Here is a 15,606-nt window from a genome sequence, read left to right as displayed (position 1 = left end):
ATTTATTGAATAACATTTTAAAGATAATTTCTTTTTAATAGTATACAAAAAGACTGTATTTATTTTCTTTCTTTTTTTGGCTGCATCAGGTCTTAGTTGTGGCATGCGGGATCTTTTATTTGTTGCAGCACGCAGGCTCTTCGTTGGGGTACGCAGGCTTCTCTCTAGTTGTGGTGCGCGGACTCCAGGGCACGTGGGCTCTGTAGTTTGTGGCACGCAGCCTCTCTCATTGAGGCACGCAAGCTCTGTAGTTGTGGCACATGGGCTTAGTTGCCCTGCGGCATGTGGGACCTTAGTTCCCCAACCAGGGATCGAACCCGTGTCCCCTGCATTGTAAGGCGGATTCTTTACCACTGGACCACCAGGGAAGTCCCCAAAAAGAATATCTTTTGATTGCCCAGTCCATCAACTTATTTTAAGAAGTAATCAAGAGAAATTTCTGCATATTAATTGTGGATTAACAGTATAAAGTTTATTGAAATGAATCTTAATTTTTTCTATTTAAATTTTATCAGTAATACATGAACACATATTTTACTAAAAATAATAATACAGGCATATCAAGGGCAAAAGTGAAAATCTCCTTTATAACACGTCTTCTTTATTCCATTCCCTTCCCCATAGAATCCACTGTGTAAATTTGAATCCCTTGCAACATATTCTCTTTCTCTTTCTCTCTCTCTTTCTCTCAATACACACACACACACACACACACGCGCACACACATATATACACACAGAATTTTGTTTTTTCTATACTTTGTGCATATGTAGAATCATAGAATACACACTATTCTGTATGTTACCTTATCACTTATGCCTTTTAATATTTCTTCTTTCAGTATATCTTAATCGGTTTTCTTCCTCAGTGTACATCATTGTTAATGGCTGCATGATATCCTACTTCTGTTGCAATTCATATCATAATGAACATTCTTACACATATCTGTGGAAACATGTACAATTATTTATACTGTAGAGATTCTTAAAAGTGAAATTGCTGGGTCAAAAGATATGTGCATTTCAATTTTTGTCTTTTTAAGTTTTTATATTAATAGTAACAAATTAGATTGATTTTAAAAATCAACCAGCACACCGTAGTGTATACAGAAGTAGAAATATAATGTTGTACACATGAAACTTTTATGTATAATGGTATAAATCAATAAAAATAAAATCAACCAGTATGAAATGATGTAAAATGAGAACTCTTCTTTCCACATATTTACATACTCCAAATCCACAGTTCTTCCCCAAGGTAACCATGTTTAGTAGTTCCTCATGTATTTGTACAGAAAAGGCTTTTTACGCATATATATGTTTGTATATATGATAGGTATTTCATCAATTTTAAGACTCAGTTTTGTACAATTCAAAATCTCTGATATTGAGGTGCATCTTACAATGGGAAACATCTTACGATGATAATTAGAAGCATTTTTCCCTCAGTTATTGATGCATGGAATGATGTGGCATCTTTGAATGGAAGTTATATTTTTATTTATATGCATGATATCATATTCAATACTATATATCTGCTCTGGACCTAGTGGTCATAGTTTGTAGATCTTAGCATACTTTCTTTATCAGCTTATAAATGTACACCTCATTCTTTTTCATAATTATAAAGTATTTTCTGTTTAGGTTAGCCATAAATAATTTAACCTATTATTAGTACTGAAGTTGTTTCTATATTTTCATGATTACAAACATATGTTGCACTGAAATTCTTATCCATATCTACATAAATATCTTAAGATTATTTGGTAAATATTGCCATAGAATAAATTCTGAATAGATTTGCTGGAATCCAGCATACATATGCTATCTTGGTCTGGTTTTGGTATCAGGGTGATGGTGGCCTCGTAGAGTGAGTTTGGGAGTGTTCCTCCCCCTGCTATCTTTTGGAAGAGTGTGAGAAGGATAGCTGTTGGCTCTTCTCTAAATGTTTGATAGAATTTGCCTGTGAAGCCATCTGGTCCTGGGCTTTTGTTGGTTGGGAGATTTTTAATCACAGTCTCAATTTCAGTGCCCGTGACTGGTCTGTTTATATTTTCTATTTCTTCCTGGTTCAGTCTCGGAAAGTTGTGCTTTTCTAAGAATTTGTCCATTTCTTCCAGGTTGTCCATTTTATTGGCATATAGTTGCTTGTAGTAATCTCTCATGATCCTTTATATTTCTGCAGTATCAGTTGTGACTTCTCCTTTTTCATTTCTAATACTATTTATTTTAAAGGATCTTTTTTTTTTAGATGTTGGGGGTAGGAATTAATTAATTAATTAATTTTTGCTGTGTTGGGTCTTCATTTCTGTGCGAGGGCTTTCTCTAGTTGTGGCAAGCAGGGGCCACTCTTTATTGCAGTGCGCGGGCCTCTCACTATCACGGCCTCTCTTGTCACGGAGCACAGGCTCCAGACGCGCAGGCTCAGTAGTTGTGGCTTATGAGCCTAGTTGCTCTGCGGCATGTGGGATCTTCCCAGACCAGGGCTCAAACCCGTGTCCCCTGCATTAGCAGGCAGATTCTCAACCACTGCGCCACCAGGGAAGCCCTCTAATACTTTTAATTTGAGTCTTCTCCCTTTTTGTCTTCATGAGACTGGCTAATGGCTTATCAATTTTGCTTATCTTCTCAAAGAGCCAGCATTTAGTTTTATTGATCTTTGCTATTGTTCCCTTCATTTCTTTTTCATTTATTTCTGATCTGATCTTTATGATTTCTTTCCTGCTGCTAACTTTGGGGGTTTTTTGTTCTTCTTTCTTTAATTGCTTTAGGTGTAAGATTAGGTTGTTTACTTGAGGTTTTTCTTGTTTCTTGAGGTGGGATTGTATTGCTATAAACTTCCCTCTTAGAACTGCTTTTGCTGTATCCCTTAGGTTTTGGGTCATCGTGTTTTCATTGTCATTTGTCTCTAAGTATTTTTTTATTTCCTGTTTGATTTCTTCAGTGATCTCTTGGTTATTTAGTAGTGTAAGGTTTAGCCTCCATGTGTTTGTATTTTTTATTTTATTTTATAAAGAATGAAAAAATAAAATAAAGTTATTAAAATAATAAATAATTATTAAAAATAAAAACAATTAAAAAGTAATAAAACAAAACAAACAAAAAAAACCGGACAGACAGAACCCTAGGAAAAATGGTAAAAGCAAAACTCTACAGACAACCTCACCCAAAGAAGCATGCACATACACACTCACAAAAAGAGAAAAAGGAAAAAAAAATATATATCATTGTTCCCAAAGTCCACCGCCTCAATTTTGGGATGATTTGTTGTCTATTCAGGTATTCCACAGATGCAGAGTGCATCACATTGATTGTGGAGATTTAATCCGCTGCTCCTGAGGCTGCTGGGAGAAATTTCCCTTTCTCTTTGTTCACACAGCTCCTGGGGTTCAGCTTTGAATTTGGCGCCACCTCTGCATGTAGGTCACCTGAGGGCATCTGTTCTTCGCTCAGACAGGACGGGGTTAAGCTGATTAGGGGGCTCTGGCTCACTCAGCCCAAGGTGGGCATGGAGGGGTACGGAATGCGGGGCGAGCCTGCGGTGGCAGAGGCACACATGTCTTTACACCAGCCTGAGGCGTGCCATTTGTTCTCCCTGGGAAGTTGTCTCTGGATCACGGGACCCTGGTAGTGGCGGGCTACACAGGCTCCTGGGAGGGGTGGTGTGGATAGTGACCTGTGCTTGCACACATGCTTCTTGGTGGCTGCAGCAGCAGCCTTAGCATTTCATACCCGTCTCTGGTGTCCGCGCTGATAGCCGCGTCTCGCGCCCGTCTCTGGAGCTCGTTTAGGCGGTGCTGTGAATCCCCTCTTCTTGCACACCCCGAAACAATGGTCTCTTCCCTCTTAGGCAGGTCCAGACTTTTTCCCTGACTCCCTCCCGGCCAGTTCTGGCTCACTAGCCCCCTTCAGGCTGTCTTCACGTGGCCAACCCCAGTCCTCTCCCTGTGATCTGACCTCCGAAGCCCGAGCCTCAGCTCCCAGCCCCCACCCGCCCTGGTGGGTGAGCAGACAAGCCTCCCGGGCTGGTGAGTGGTGGTCGGCACCGATCCTCTTTGCGGGAATCTCTCCACTTTGCCCTCTGCACCCCTGTTGCTGCGCTCTCCTCCGTGGCTCTGAAGCTTCCCCCTGCCATCCCCCACCTCCACCAGTGAAGGGGCTTCCCAGTGTGTGGAAACTTTTCCTCCTTCACAGCTTCCTTCCCAAGGGACAGGTCTCGTCCCTATTCTTTTTTCTCTGTTTTTCCTTTTTTCTTTTGCCCTACCCAGGTACGTGGGGAGTTTCTTCTGCCAGCGTTCAGTAGGTGTTCTGTAGGAGCTGTTCCACATGTAGATGTATTTCTGATGTATTTGTAGGGAGGAAGGTGATCTCCACGTCTTTCTCTTCTGCCATCTTGAAGGTCTTCCTCTAATTGCTGCTTTTCCTCATTTTCTCGTGGAGTGTCTAACTTTTTTTCCCTTGTTGCTTAGTCTGGTTTCCCTTGCTCACAGGGGGCCGCATGCAGAGTTCTCGCACCTGGCCCTTCAGACCAGAGTTCCTCCTGGGACATAACTGTGCCAACACCTCAGCTCTGGGATGGTGTGCAGAAACCTGTATATTCCTTTTTAATATTGATAGTTACTGGCAAATTTTTCTAATTAAATAGCTCCACTGCTTGATACTCCCTTGATCAGTGTAAGAAATTTTCTATTTTCTCCTCATTTTGCAACTATTAGGTATTATCAGTCTTTCTAATTTTGCCAATCTAATGGGTAAAAAGTAGCATATCATTGTTTAAATTTGAATTTTCCTGATTCCAGGTGAGATTTCTTCTATGTATATCTGCTCAGCAAATTTTCTATTCATACTCTTTGCCTCATTTTTTAGGAGGGGATTTGCTTATGTATTTCCTATTGATTTGTAAAAGTACTTTATAAACACCAAAGATGCATCCATTGTCTATTATATATGTTGCAAATAGTTTCTCCCAATCAGTTGCTTGTCTTACTACAGTGTTTACTGTATATTTCATCAAGTAGAAGTTTAACATTTTAACATAAACGAATGTTATACTCATTCATTCATTCAAAAAATACCTATTGAGTATGTATGATGTGCCAGGAACTATTTTAGGTGCTGGAGATAGAGTATGAGTGAAACAAATTCACTGCCTGCATGGAGTTTACATCTAGTCAGTGAACAAAATAAACAAAATAAATAAGTTTGTTAGAAGGTATTGCAAAATTAGAGTGAGGCTTGGGGATAAGAATTGCTGAGAAATGTTACATTTTTTAAAATAGGGTAGTAAGGAAAAGCTTCTCTGATAACGGTTGTTTAAGTGGCTTCATGCAATGAGGGGGTTAGTCATTCAAAGACCCTGGCATTTCGAGAAATATAAATGAGGCTAGTGTGAATTAAGCCAAGTATTGAGGTGAAAGTCAGTAGGAGATGAGATCAGGTTGGTAATGGAGGGTAGATTATCTAGGGCTTTATAGATCATAGTAAGGCTTATACTCCTAAGTGAAATAAGGGACAAGTGGAAGGAATAACATGATTGTACTTTAATTTTAAAAAAAGCACAGCTCTCATTTTGGGTATAAATCACAGAGGAGTAAGGATGAAAAGAGTGAGACCAATTATGACACTTTTTATTATTATTATTTTATTTTTATTTTTATTTATAATACAAACTAGAGATGTTGATAGCTTGGATCAGGGTGGTGGCAGTGGAAGTGATAAGAAACTGTCAGAATCTTAAGATATTTTCCAAGTCAAGTCAGCAAGATTTGTGTATGGAATACGAGAGAAAGAGAGATGTCAAGAATGACTCTAAAGTTTTTATCTGAGCAACTGCAAGAATGGAGTTGCTACATACTTAGATAGGAAAGATTTGGGGAGAAACAGATTTGGCAGGAAAGATCAGGAGCATAGTTTTCTGAATGTTATGAAGACTTCTATATCTAAGATTATAAAAAGAATCCTATATATTTTATTCCAGTATTTGCATGATTTTGTTCTTTATGTTTACATCTTTAACCCATCTGACTTTTTCTGTATGTTTTGCAAGGTGAGGAACTATATATTTTTTTCCAAATAAATTATCCAAATAACCCAAACCTATTTGTTATGAGCTCCATTCTTTACTCATTGATTTGAAATTACATTTTAAAATTTTTCTAAATTTGTTTATACATATTTTTTTCTAAACTGAGTGAACTTTAACATCCATATAGTGCAACCAAAATTACCATAATAATTCATCTCTGAAACTATAATGGATGGCAGCAGAAAACCGTGTTTCAACTGGCCAGTGTCCACAGTATATTCAACTCTTCAAGCAAGAGGCTAACTCTTAGTTTTTCTATGCATCCTACAAGTATATTTCAATAAGGAAATCTACACTAAATTTGGACATTTGCAGAGCTGACAAAACCAGGAAATCATGTATTTGAAGTATCCTACTCTTTCTTTCAGGTGGTATTATTTTATCTTAAAATGATGACATATTTAAAAAATAAGATTTTACCTCTCAGTTCTGATAGGCACAGGCAGTCCTTGCTTTGTACAGTTCTGATATGCACAAATTTGTTACCACAGTTTATTTAAATAGCATCAGTCCACAACAATATGGTTCAAATTTAATTTACCATGATATGTTAGCTCTTCAATCCCTAAACCACTATGTAAATATCTCCTGTGCATCATGATCAGTGAGCAGTCATTTCACTTCTTTCAAATTCTGTCAGTGATTCATCACTGTGAATCTATTGTTCCCATAATGCATTGACAGCAAAGCATGTAGATGTGTTGCCTCTGTCTCTCATTGATAAACCAAACTGAAATTTAACAAAAATGGATAATCAAAAGAGAAAATTGACCAACAATGATGAAAGTGCAGTTAAAAAAAAAAGGAAAGGTGATAATACTGGAAATGAAATTTAAATCTAATGTAGATGGAGTTAGAGATGAAATAGCCAGCCAAAGGAATGTTGACACTGCCACCATTTGAGAGACTTTAGATGTGCAGCCAAGAAAGCTAGTGAATTTGAAATGATCAACATATGAACTTGACTCTCTATACATGTATAACTGACAGGAAGAGGGATTTTAGTGTTTTGAGAAAAACTTTTACAGGTCATAGAATGATCATATTTTTCCCATTGATTTTTAAAATCTCTTTACATGGTTTCATCTTGCATTTTCGTTTTTATAGTCCAATACTGTTATGCAAAATGAAGAGTGCCTGCCTATATTGTAAAGGAGGAGTAGAATAAAAGTTTCAGAAGACATGATAGTATGATTGGGGGATGTCAAGCATAAGAAAAAATTCTATAATTAGTGAGCTGTTAAGAAGTAAGGATAGTGCTAAAAGGTCAGATGGTAGTTTGTTTTACAGATGACACAATTTATGAGAGAGTGTCCTTGTTAGTCAAAAAGCATAATTAATATAGTACACTGAAAACCCTGGACAGGGAATCAATAGGCAGAACTTTGAGTCCTGAGTCTGTCTACATGACCTTGTAAGTCACTTAATTCTTTTGTATTTTCACTACTTTGTCAGCAAAATAGAAAGAATTATACCTATTGCACAGAGTTATTGTGAGGCTTCAGTTAGATTTAAAAATACACTTTGTAAATTATAAAGCACTCTATACATAATGTTTGTCTGTGAGATGAGACAGCTGGACTAGGTAGTACCTAAGATTTCTTCAACTCTTAAACTTAATGACTATTCTTTAAATGTGGCATAATATTTCTAACCTCCATTAATCCTTCTTAAAATCTAATCATACTACAGACTCAGAACAATCCCTATCATAATCCCAGATAGCTTTTTTGCTGAAATTGACAAGCAGAAAGTCTTAGAAGAAAACATGATATATCTTCAGGACCTTGGGTTAGGGTAATTATTTCTTAGATATGACACCAAAAGCACAAGCAAACAAAGAAAAAATAAATGAATTGAACCACATTAAAATTTTGTGCTACAAATGATAGCATCAGGAAAGTGAAAGGACTACCCACAGAAAGGGAGAAAATATTTGCAAATTATATATCAGATAAGAGATTTATATCCAGAATATATTTTAAAAACTCTTATAATTCAATAAGAAAGCAAATAGACCAATTTTTAAATGGGCAAAGTCAATTGGGCCTAACAGACCTATACAGAACATTCCAACCCACAACAGCAGAATATCTATTTTTTCAAGTGCACAAGAAACATTCTTCAGAATAGAGCATATGTTAGGCCACAAAATAAGTCTTGATAAATTTTAAAAGATTGGAACCATACAAACTATCTTTTCCAGTTACAATAAAATGTAAACAGCAAAAGGAAAGCTGGAAAATTCACAAATATGTAGAAATTAAAGAAGATACTCTTAACAACCAGTGGGACAAAGATGAGGACACAAGGGATATTAGAAGATATCTTGAGACAAGTGGAAAAGAAAACACAACATACCAAAACTTATAGGATCCAGCAAAAGCAATGCTAAGAGGGAAATTTATTGTAAATGCTTGCGTTAAAGAAGAAAGATCCTAAGTCAACAATTTACCTTCATACCTTCAGGAACTAGAAAAAGAAGAACAAACTCAACCCAAAGCTGGCAGAAGGAAGGAAATAATAAAGATTAAAACAGCAATAAATACAGTAGAGATTAAAAATAATAGAGAAAATCAGTAAAACCAAGAGTTGGTTCTTTTGAAAAGATGAACAAAATTGAAAAACCTTTAGCTAGGTTGGCTAAGAGAAAAAGAGAGAAGACTCAAATTTCTAAAATTAGAAATGAAAGAGGGTGCATCACCACCAATTTTACAGAAATAAAAAGGATTATGAGGGTACTATGAACAAGTGTACAACAACAAATTGGTTAACTTTGAAATGGACAAATTCCTAAAACACAAAATTTACCAAGACTGAATCGTAAAGAATAGATTTTCTGAATAGACTTATAGCAACTAAGGTAGTATCTTCCTTGGGTGGTAAAGGATACCATAGGGTTCATTATTTTATAAACTTACTTCATATTACTTTTCTCTAAGTTCATCGCCTTTTCTCTAAGTTCATCACCTTACACATACTCATTGAATCCCATGTACCGTGTTTTGGCCTGCTCAGGCAGCTTTGAGCCTTTATTTATCAATTTGTCCCTGTTAGCCTAAAATTTCACTACCTGGGAGAGGAAAGTAGCATGCAAACTTGAATATCTTATTTTATACTCCCTTTCCTATATCATTTAGTAAAATGTTAAATAAGAGTATCTCTGCATCCACTCTTTAAATCCCTATTGTTAATATTTCCTAACTAAAGAAGAACCTATATATGGCTTGGTTCATGGTGTCTTTAATCTCCAAATATAAATTGAACGGTAAAAAAATTTCATAATTATGTGAGAACCACAACTTCCAACTGATTGGACTACTATTGCAATACTCTTCTTGCCATAAAACAGGGTATGGTTTTTACCCTTTCTCACCAAATATTTTCAACTCATTGTCCTGTGTTATTTTTTTTTCTACTGGCAGTGCTTCTTCAATTTTACAGTGGAACACAATAGCAGTGTTAGCTTTTTCACCAACTTTGATGTCTTCTATTCTGTATATTGAGGTCAGCCTGATATTTTATTCCAGGTCTTAGGTTATAGCATGGAATGGAAGCGAGATTCTATTATTAAGAGATAGTAGAGAATGGCTATGATCCAAATACTCTTAGGTAACCAATTCGGATTTTAACAGCAAAATAGGTATCAACTTGACTCCTATTTCTACGTGGAGTGCCTGTTATACAGCACAGTGACCTTGAAAGCAGTTCTAGTTTCAGGCTTGTTAAAAGGCATTTTAGTCTTACAGTGTTACTGTATTTGTTAGGTAGTTTCACAATGTTAAATTTGACTCATTAGGGATGATATATTCCATTTTCAGTTATATCAAATCTCCCAAAAAATAAAAGTCTAGAACCAGACAGCATCATTGGTGAGTTCTATCAAACATTTAAAGAAGAATTAACACCAATCCTTCTCAAATTCTCCCAAAAAAATAGAAGAGAAAGGAATACTTCAAAATTCATTTTATGAGGTGAGCATTACCCTGATACCAAAACCAGACGAGGATGCCACAAGAAGAGAAAATTACAGCCAATATCACTGATAAACACAGATGAAAAAATATTCAATAAAATATTAGCAAACCAAACTCAAATACATTAAAAGGATCATACACCATGATCAAGAGGAATTTTCCAGAGGTGCACGGATGGCTTAACATCTGCAAATCAAACAATATTATACACCACATTAGCAAAATGAAGGGTAAAAATCATATGATCATCACAATAGATGCAGAAACGCATTTGACAAAATTCAATACCCACATGTGATAAAACTCTCAACAAAGTGGGCATAGAGGGAACATACCTCAACATAATAAAGGCGATACATGATAATCCCACAGCTAGCATCATACTCAATGGTGAAAAGCTGAAAGCTTTTCTTTTAAGGTTAAGAACAAGCAAGGATGCCCACCCTTGTCACTTTTATTCAACATAGCATTAGAAGTCCTAGCCAAAGCAATTAGGCAAGGAAAAGAAAGAAAAAACAATCAAATCGGAAGGGAGGAAGTAAAACTTATTTGCAAATGACATGATATTATATATTTTTAAAACCCTAAAGACCACACCAAAAAACTGTTAGGACTAATAAACAAATTCAATTTGCAGGATACCAAATCAATATTAAAAAATGTGTTGTGTTTCTATACACTAATAACGAACTAGCAGAAAGAAAAAATTAAGAAAACCATTCCATTCACAATTGCATCAAAAAGAAGAAAATATCTAGGAATTAATTTAACCAAGGGACTTGCACACTGAAATCTGTAAGACGTTGATGAAAGAAATTGTAGAAGACACAGATAAAAGGAAGGATATTACATACTCATGGATTGGAAGAATTAATATTGTTAAAATGTCCATTCTACCAAAGCAATCTGTAGATTCAGTGCAATCCCTATAAAATTCCAGTGTCATTTTTTCAGAAAATAGAACAAACAATCCTAAAATTTGTATGGAACCATAAAAGACCTCAAATAGCTGAAGCAATAGAAAAAAGGACAAAGCTGGAGGCATCACACTCCTTGATTTGAAACTATATTTCAAAGCTGTAGTAATCAAAAAAGTATGAAGACTATATTTTCATGGATCATTTGTATAGTTTTTTACTAGAGAAGTTTTTATGAACGTGTAGAGCACCCGAAACCATGAGAAGGAGGTGCAGCGTTCTCTCCTGAGTGTGAAGTCAGCTCTTGGTGTTACTTCTGCAACTGCCACTAGCCACTGATGATTGTTCTTCTCTTCCTTTGGGAGAGTAAGAGGGAGAGAATGCTGTCAGAGTTAAAAAACTAAAACAAAAACAAAAACAAAAAAAACCCAAGATGGTATTCACACAAAAACAGACACATAGATCAATGGAGCAAAATAGAGATCCCAGAAATAAACTTAAGCATGTATGGTCAGTTAATTTATAACACAGAAGCCAAAACTATACAGTGGGGAAGGGACAGTCTCTTTAATAAAGGGTGTTGGGAAAATTGGACAGCCACATGCAAAAAAATTGAAACTGGACCACTATCTTAACACCATACACAAAAATCAACTCAAAGTGGATCAAAAATTTGAACATAAGACCTGAGACCATAAAACTCCTAAAAGAAAACACAAGTGGTAAACTCCTTGACATTGGTCTTGGCAATGAGTTTTTGAATTGGACTCCAAAGCAAAGGCAACAAAAACAAAAAAATAAACTAGTGGGACTACATCAAACTAAAATACTTCTGCACAGGAAAGGAAACCAACAAAACGAAAAGGCAGCCTACTAAATGGGAGAAAATATTTGCAAATCATATATCTGATTAGGGGTTAATATCTAAAATATATAAAGAACTCATTCAACTCAATAGCAAAAAAATCAATCTGATTAAAAAATGAGCAGAGGGGCTTCCCTGGTGGCGCAGTGGTTGAGAGTCCGCCTGCCAATGCAGGGGACGCGGGTTCGTGCCCCGTTCCTGGAAGATCCCACATGCCACGCATGGCCACTGAGCCTGCGCGTCTGGAGCCTGTGCTCCACAACGGGAGAGGCCACAACAGTGAGAGGCCTGCGTACCGCACACACACACACACACACAAAAATGAGCAGAGAATCTGAATAGACATTTTTCCAAAAAAGACATACCTATGGCCAATAGGTACATGAAAAGGTTCTCAATATCACTAATCATCAGGAAAATGCAAATCAAAATAATGAGATATTACCTCACACCTTTTTGAATGGCTATTATCAAAAAAAACAAAAAAATAACGTGTTGGCAAAGATGTGGACAAAAGGAACTCTTGCACACTGTTTCTGGGACTGTAAACAGTATCCAGGTTCCTCAAAAAATTAAAAATAGAACTACCATATGATCCAGCACTTCCCCTTCTGGGTATTTATCCAAAGAAAATGAAAACACTAACTGGAAAAGATATATGTACCCCCATGTTTCTTGCAGCATTATTTACAATGGCTAAGCAACCTAAATGTCCACTGATGGATGAATGGATAAAGAAGTGGTGTATAAAAAAGAATGAAACCTTGCCATTTGTCATAACATAGAGGGACCTTGAGGGTATTATGCTAAGTGAAATAAGTCAAACAGAGAACAACAGATACCATATGATGTCATTTTTATGTGGAATCTAAAAACAAATAAAATCAAAACAATAAAACAAACAAAAACCAAGCTCACGGATACAGAGAATATATTGGTAGTTGCCAGAGGCAGGGGAGGGTGGGGGTGGGTGAAATAGGTGAAGGGGGTTAAAAAGTACAAACTTCTAACAATAAATTAAATAAGTCATGGGGATGTAATATACTGCATGGTGACTACAGTTAATAAATTGTATTGTATATTGAAAATTGCTTAAAACTTTTCCTCACAAGAGCAAAAATTTTATAACTGTATGGTGATGGATACTAACTACTTACTATGGTGATCGTTTCACAGTATATGCACATATTGAATCATTATGTTGTACACCTGAAACTAATATAATATGTCAATTATATCTAAATTAAAAAAAGAATTATATCAAAGCTTGACATTAGAATAAATATAGATATTTGTGCTTTACGTGTATGGATAAGTGTGGTTTAAGTCTTGCCTAGCTTTTGCTGAGAGTATTAGTAGACTAGAATTTTCCCTTCTCAGAGCGATTTATAGGATTCTTGGCCAGGTTGTTGATTTTCTGAGTACTCTTTTTCATTATCTTCTTGGTTATCTTTTTAGAAGCTCATTATTTTTTCTGCAAGTGTATGAATAATAAAAGTTTAGATGAAACTTAAACTAGCAAATTGTAGTACTTTTCAGAAGTCCTAGTGAAAATTTACTTTCTTTTTTACAGTTCACTTGGTTTGAAGGAGTAGGGCCATACGGTGGTAAGAAGAACTGTATCAGGGAACAAGAACTGGTCAAAATTACAATTTGGGGTTATTTGTAGAATTTAACATACTTCATTATAAATAATCAGAAGTTTATCTACTGCATTTCATGTTTACCATTAGCAGAATAATGGAATTTTCTTCTTGTTTTTTTTAATTTTGATATATGTCATTGGTTCATCAATAACAAGAAGAATTATGATAGTTTATTCAAAGCTTTTCTGTGTAAGTACCTAAGCTGGAACCAGTTCAATCCAAAAGTCAATTGTATACCTATTATATGTGTAAAAATATGCTAGATATTTGATTTATAATGGTTCAGACAGAAATACATATATTCCAAGCCCAAGATTGTTAATTGTTTTTTAAGAAAGGGAAGTAAGGAGAAAAGTCATTAGTTTAAAAAGCTTTTACCATAGTGCGGAAACACTTGAGTCACAAATATATGATCTTACTCACCTAGACAAGCATAAGCACTAAATGAAAAAGAAAGTATTCAGCAGGTGATGTTGAGCACTTTGTTGGACAGGTCATGGTCCTCATGAGCAGAGCAGTGAACACTGTGGTAGATTTAGTGTTATGACATATATTCTCATTGTTGTTGGGAAAAACTTGTTTTAATCGTGAAAGTGGGTATGAATTCTTCTAAGCCTTTATTAGAAGAAAACAATGCAAATGTTCGTTGAGCAAAAGTGGTTATATATGAATTATCTCTGACCCCACAGAAGTTTTCAGTGTAATTGAAGAGTCAAGACATGCATATGTGAACGCATTATAAACATAATGGAATAAGAACCTACCCTAAATTTTTAGGGTAGGCTTTCTGTCCTGGAAGTCTTCATGGAGGAAATGGGATTTGAGATGTCCACTGAAGAACTGATAGACTTCTTCATGTTAAGATGAAATTTCCCTTTTACAGTAGAACCTACTGTAATTATTGTTTGACATGCTTATTGTAAGCCATGAATTTCATTGTAGTATACTAGGGATGATGATCAGAGGTTCCGAAATCAAACTGCCTGGACCCAAACTCAGATTCTACCACTTATTAGCTGCATTACCATCAAATGGGGATAATAATAGTATCTTTCTTACAGAGTTAGGATTAATGAGAATAATGCATCTACATATCATGGGAATAGCATGAGCTCTGGAGTCTGACAGATCTTGGTTCAAATCCCAGTTCTGCTACTTACCAGAGACCTTAGGCACTTGAGTTCTCCAAGATTCAGTTTTCTCATTTATAAATGGAGATGATAAAGCCTAACCCAAAGGGCTGTTGTGATGATTAAATGAAGCAATTTATGTAAAGCACTTAGCAGAGTGCCTGACATACAGTAAAAGCTCTATGAATAATTTTATGTTGTTATAAAATCTAAGTCATGTAGAGACTTCAGTTTTATCTTTCTATTCATGTTTTTAGGGTGAACCTGGTCTGCCGGGATACCCAGGGAACCCTGGTATCAAAGGTGCTATGGGAGATACTGGTTTGCCTGGATTACCGGGGACCCCTGGAGCAAAAGGACAACCAGGCCTTCCTGGATTCCCTGGTAATATTACTTTTCTTAAATGCTTCCTTCTTATCTACTCTAACCCATGTCACAAAGCAACTTCTTAATTGACAGACTTCTGTTCTATTTCTCAATTAGCAATGGACCAGCAAAGCAATCTCGAACTAGCTCTTTCACATTTTTGCCCAAATTTCTTTCTGTATAAAATGAAAATGGGCATTACCAACTCATCAGGACAATATCCTGTGGGCAGAGAGCACTTTTGAGTCTTTGACTGCTAGCCACAAGTCAACTAAGAGGCCTTACTAGTTTGCTAGGTGATAATGTACACTGCTAAGCCCTAGCCTGCTGTTGATTCCCTTAGAATGTTGTACTCAGGCACGGGTGGGTAGCTGTTGGTAGAACAATCATGCAGTTCATTCAAATGATAAGGACTGAGACATGCAAGCAAAGGGACTTAAGCACTGTAGTCAAGTAGGTGGTCTGGACTCAATTGTTATAGTACCTGCTCTGTTTACGCTTGTATTTTTGTTTGTTTGTTTGTTTTTTGGATTGCACGGTGGCATGGATGCATTGGGCCTTTGGTTATCTTTTCCTTCACCTTTTTATTAAAGTATAGCATACAGTAAAATGTACAAGACA

At 36.2% G+C, this 15,606-nt stretch overlaps 1 protein-coding gene and 1 non-coding gene across 2 annotated transcripts in view; both read left to right on the top strand.

Annotated features, from left to right (window-relative positions):
* Window positions 1-15,606, top strand: part of COL4A5 (collagen type IV alpha 5 chain) — a 219,642-nt gene that overhangs the window by 169,109 nt on the left and 34,927 nt on the right. Inside the window, exon 36 of the mRNA XM_024748644.1 lies at window positions 14,877-15,003. Within this exon, the coding sequence (XP_024604412.1) occupies window positions 14,877-15,003 (127 nt within the window). The remainder of the gene's footprint in view (window positions 1-14,876; window positions 15,004-15,606) is intronic.
* On the top strand, window positions 11,161-11,371 carry LOC112402113 (small nucleolar RNA U3). The gene has a single exon (XR_003003680.1). It is a non-coding gene; the product is annotated as a small nucleolar RNA U3 (small nucleolar RNA).

This window comes from Neophocaena asiaeorientalis, unplaced genomic scaffold, assembly GCF_003031525.2.
Source record: "Neophocaena asiaeorientalis asiaeorientalis breed wild unplaced genomic scaffold, Neophocaena_asiaeorientalis_V1.1 scaffold41, whole genome shotgun sequence".
In the NCBI taxonomy this organism is placed as follows: Eukaryota; Metazoa; Chordata; class Mammalia; order Artiodactyla; family Phocoenidae; genus Neophocaena; species Neophocaena asiaeorientalis.
This window is presented reverse-complemented; position numbering and strand designations above follow the sequence as displayed.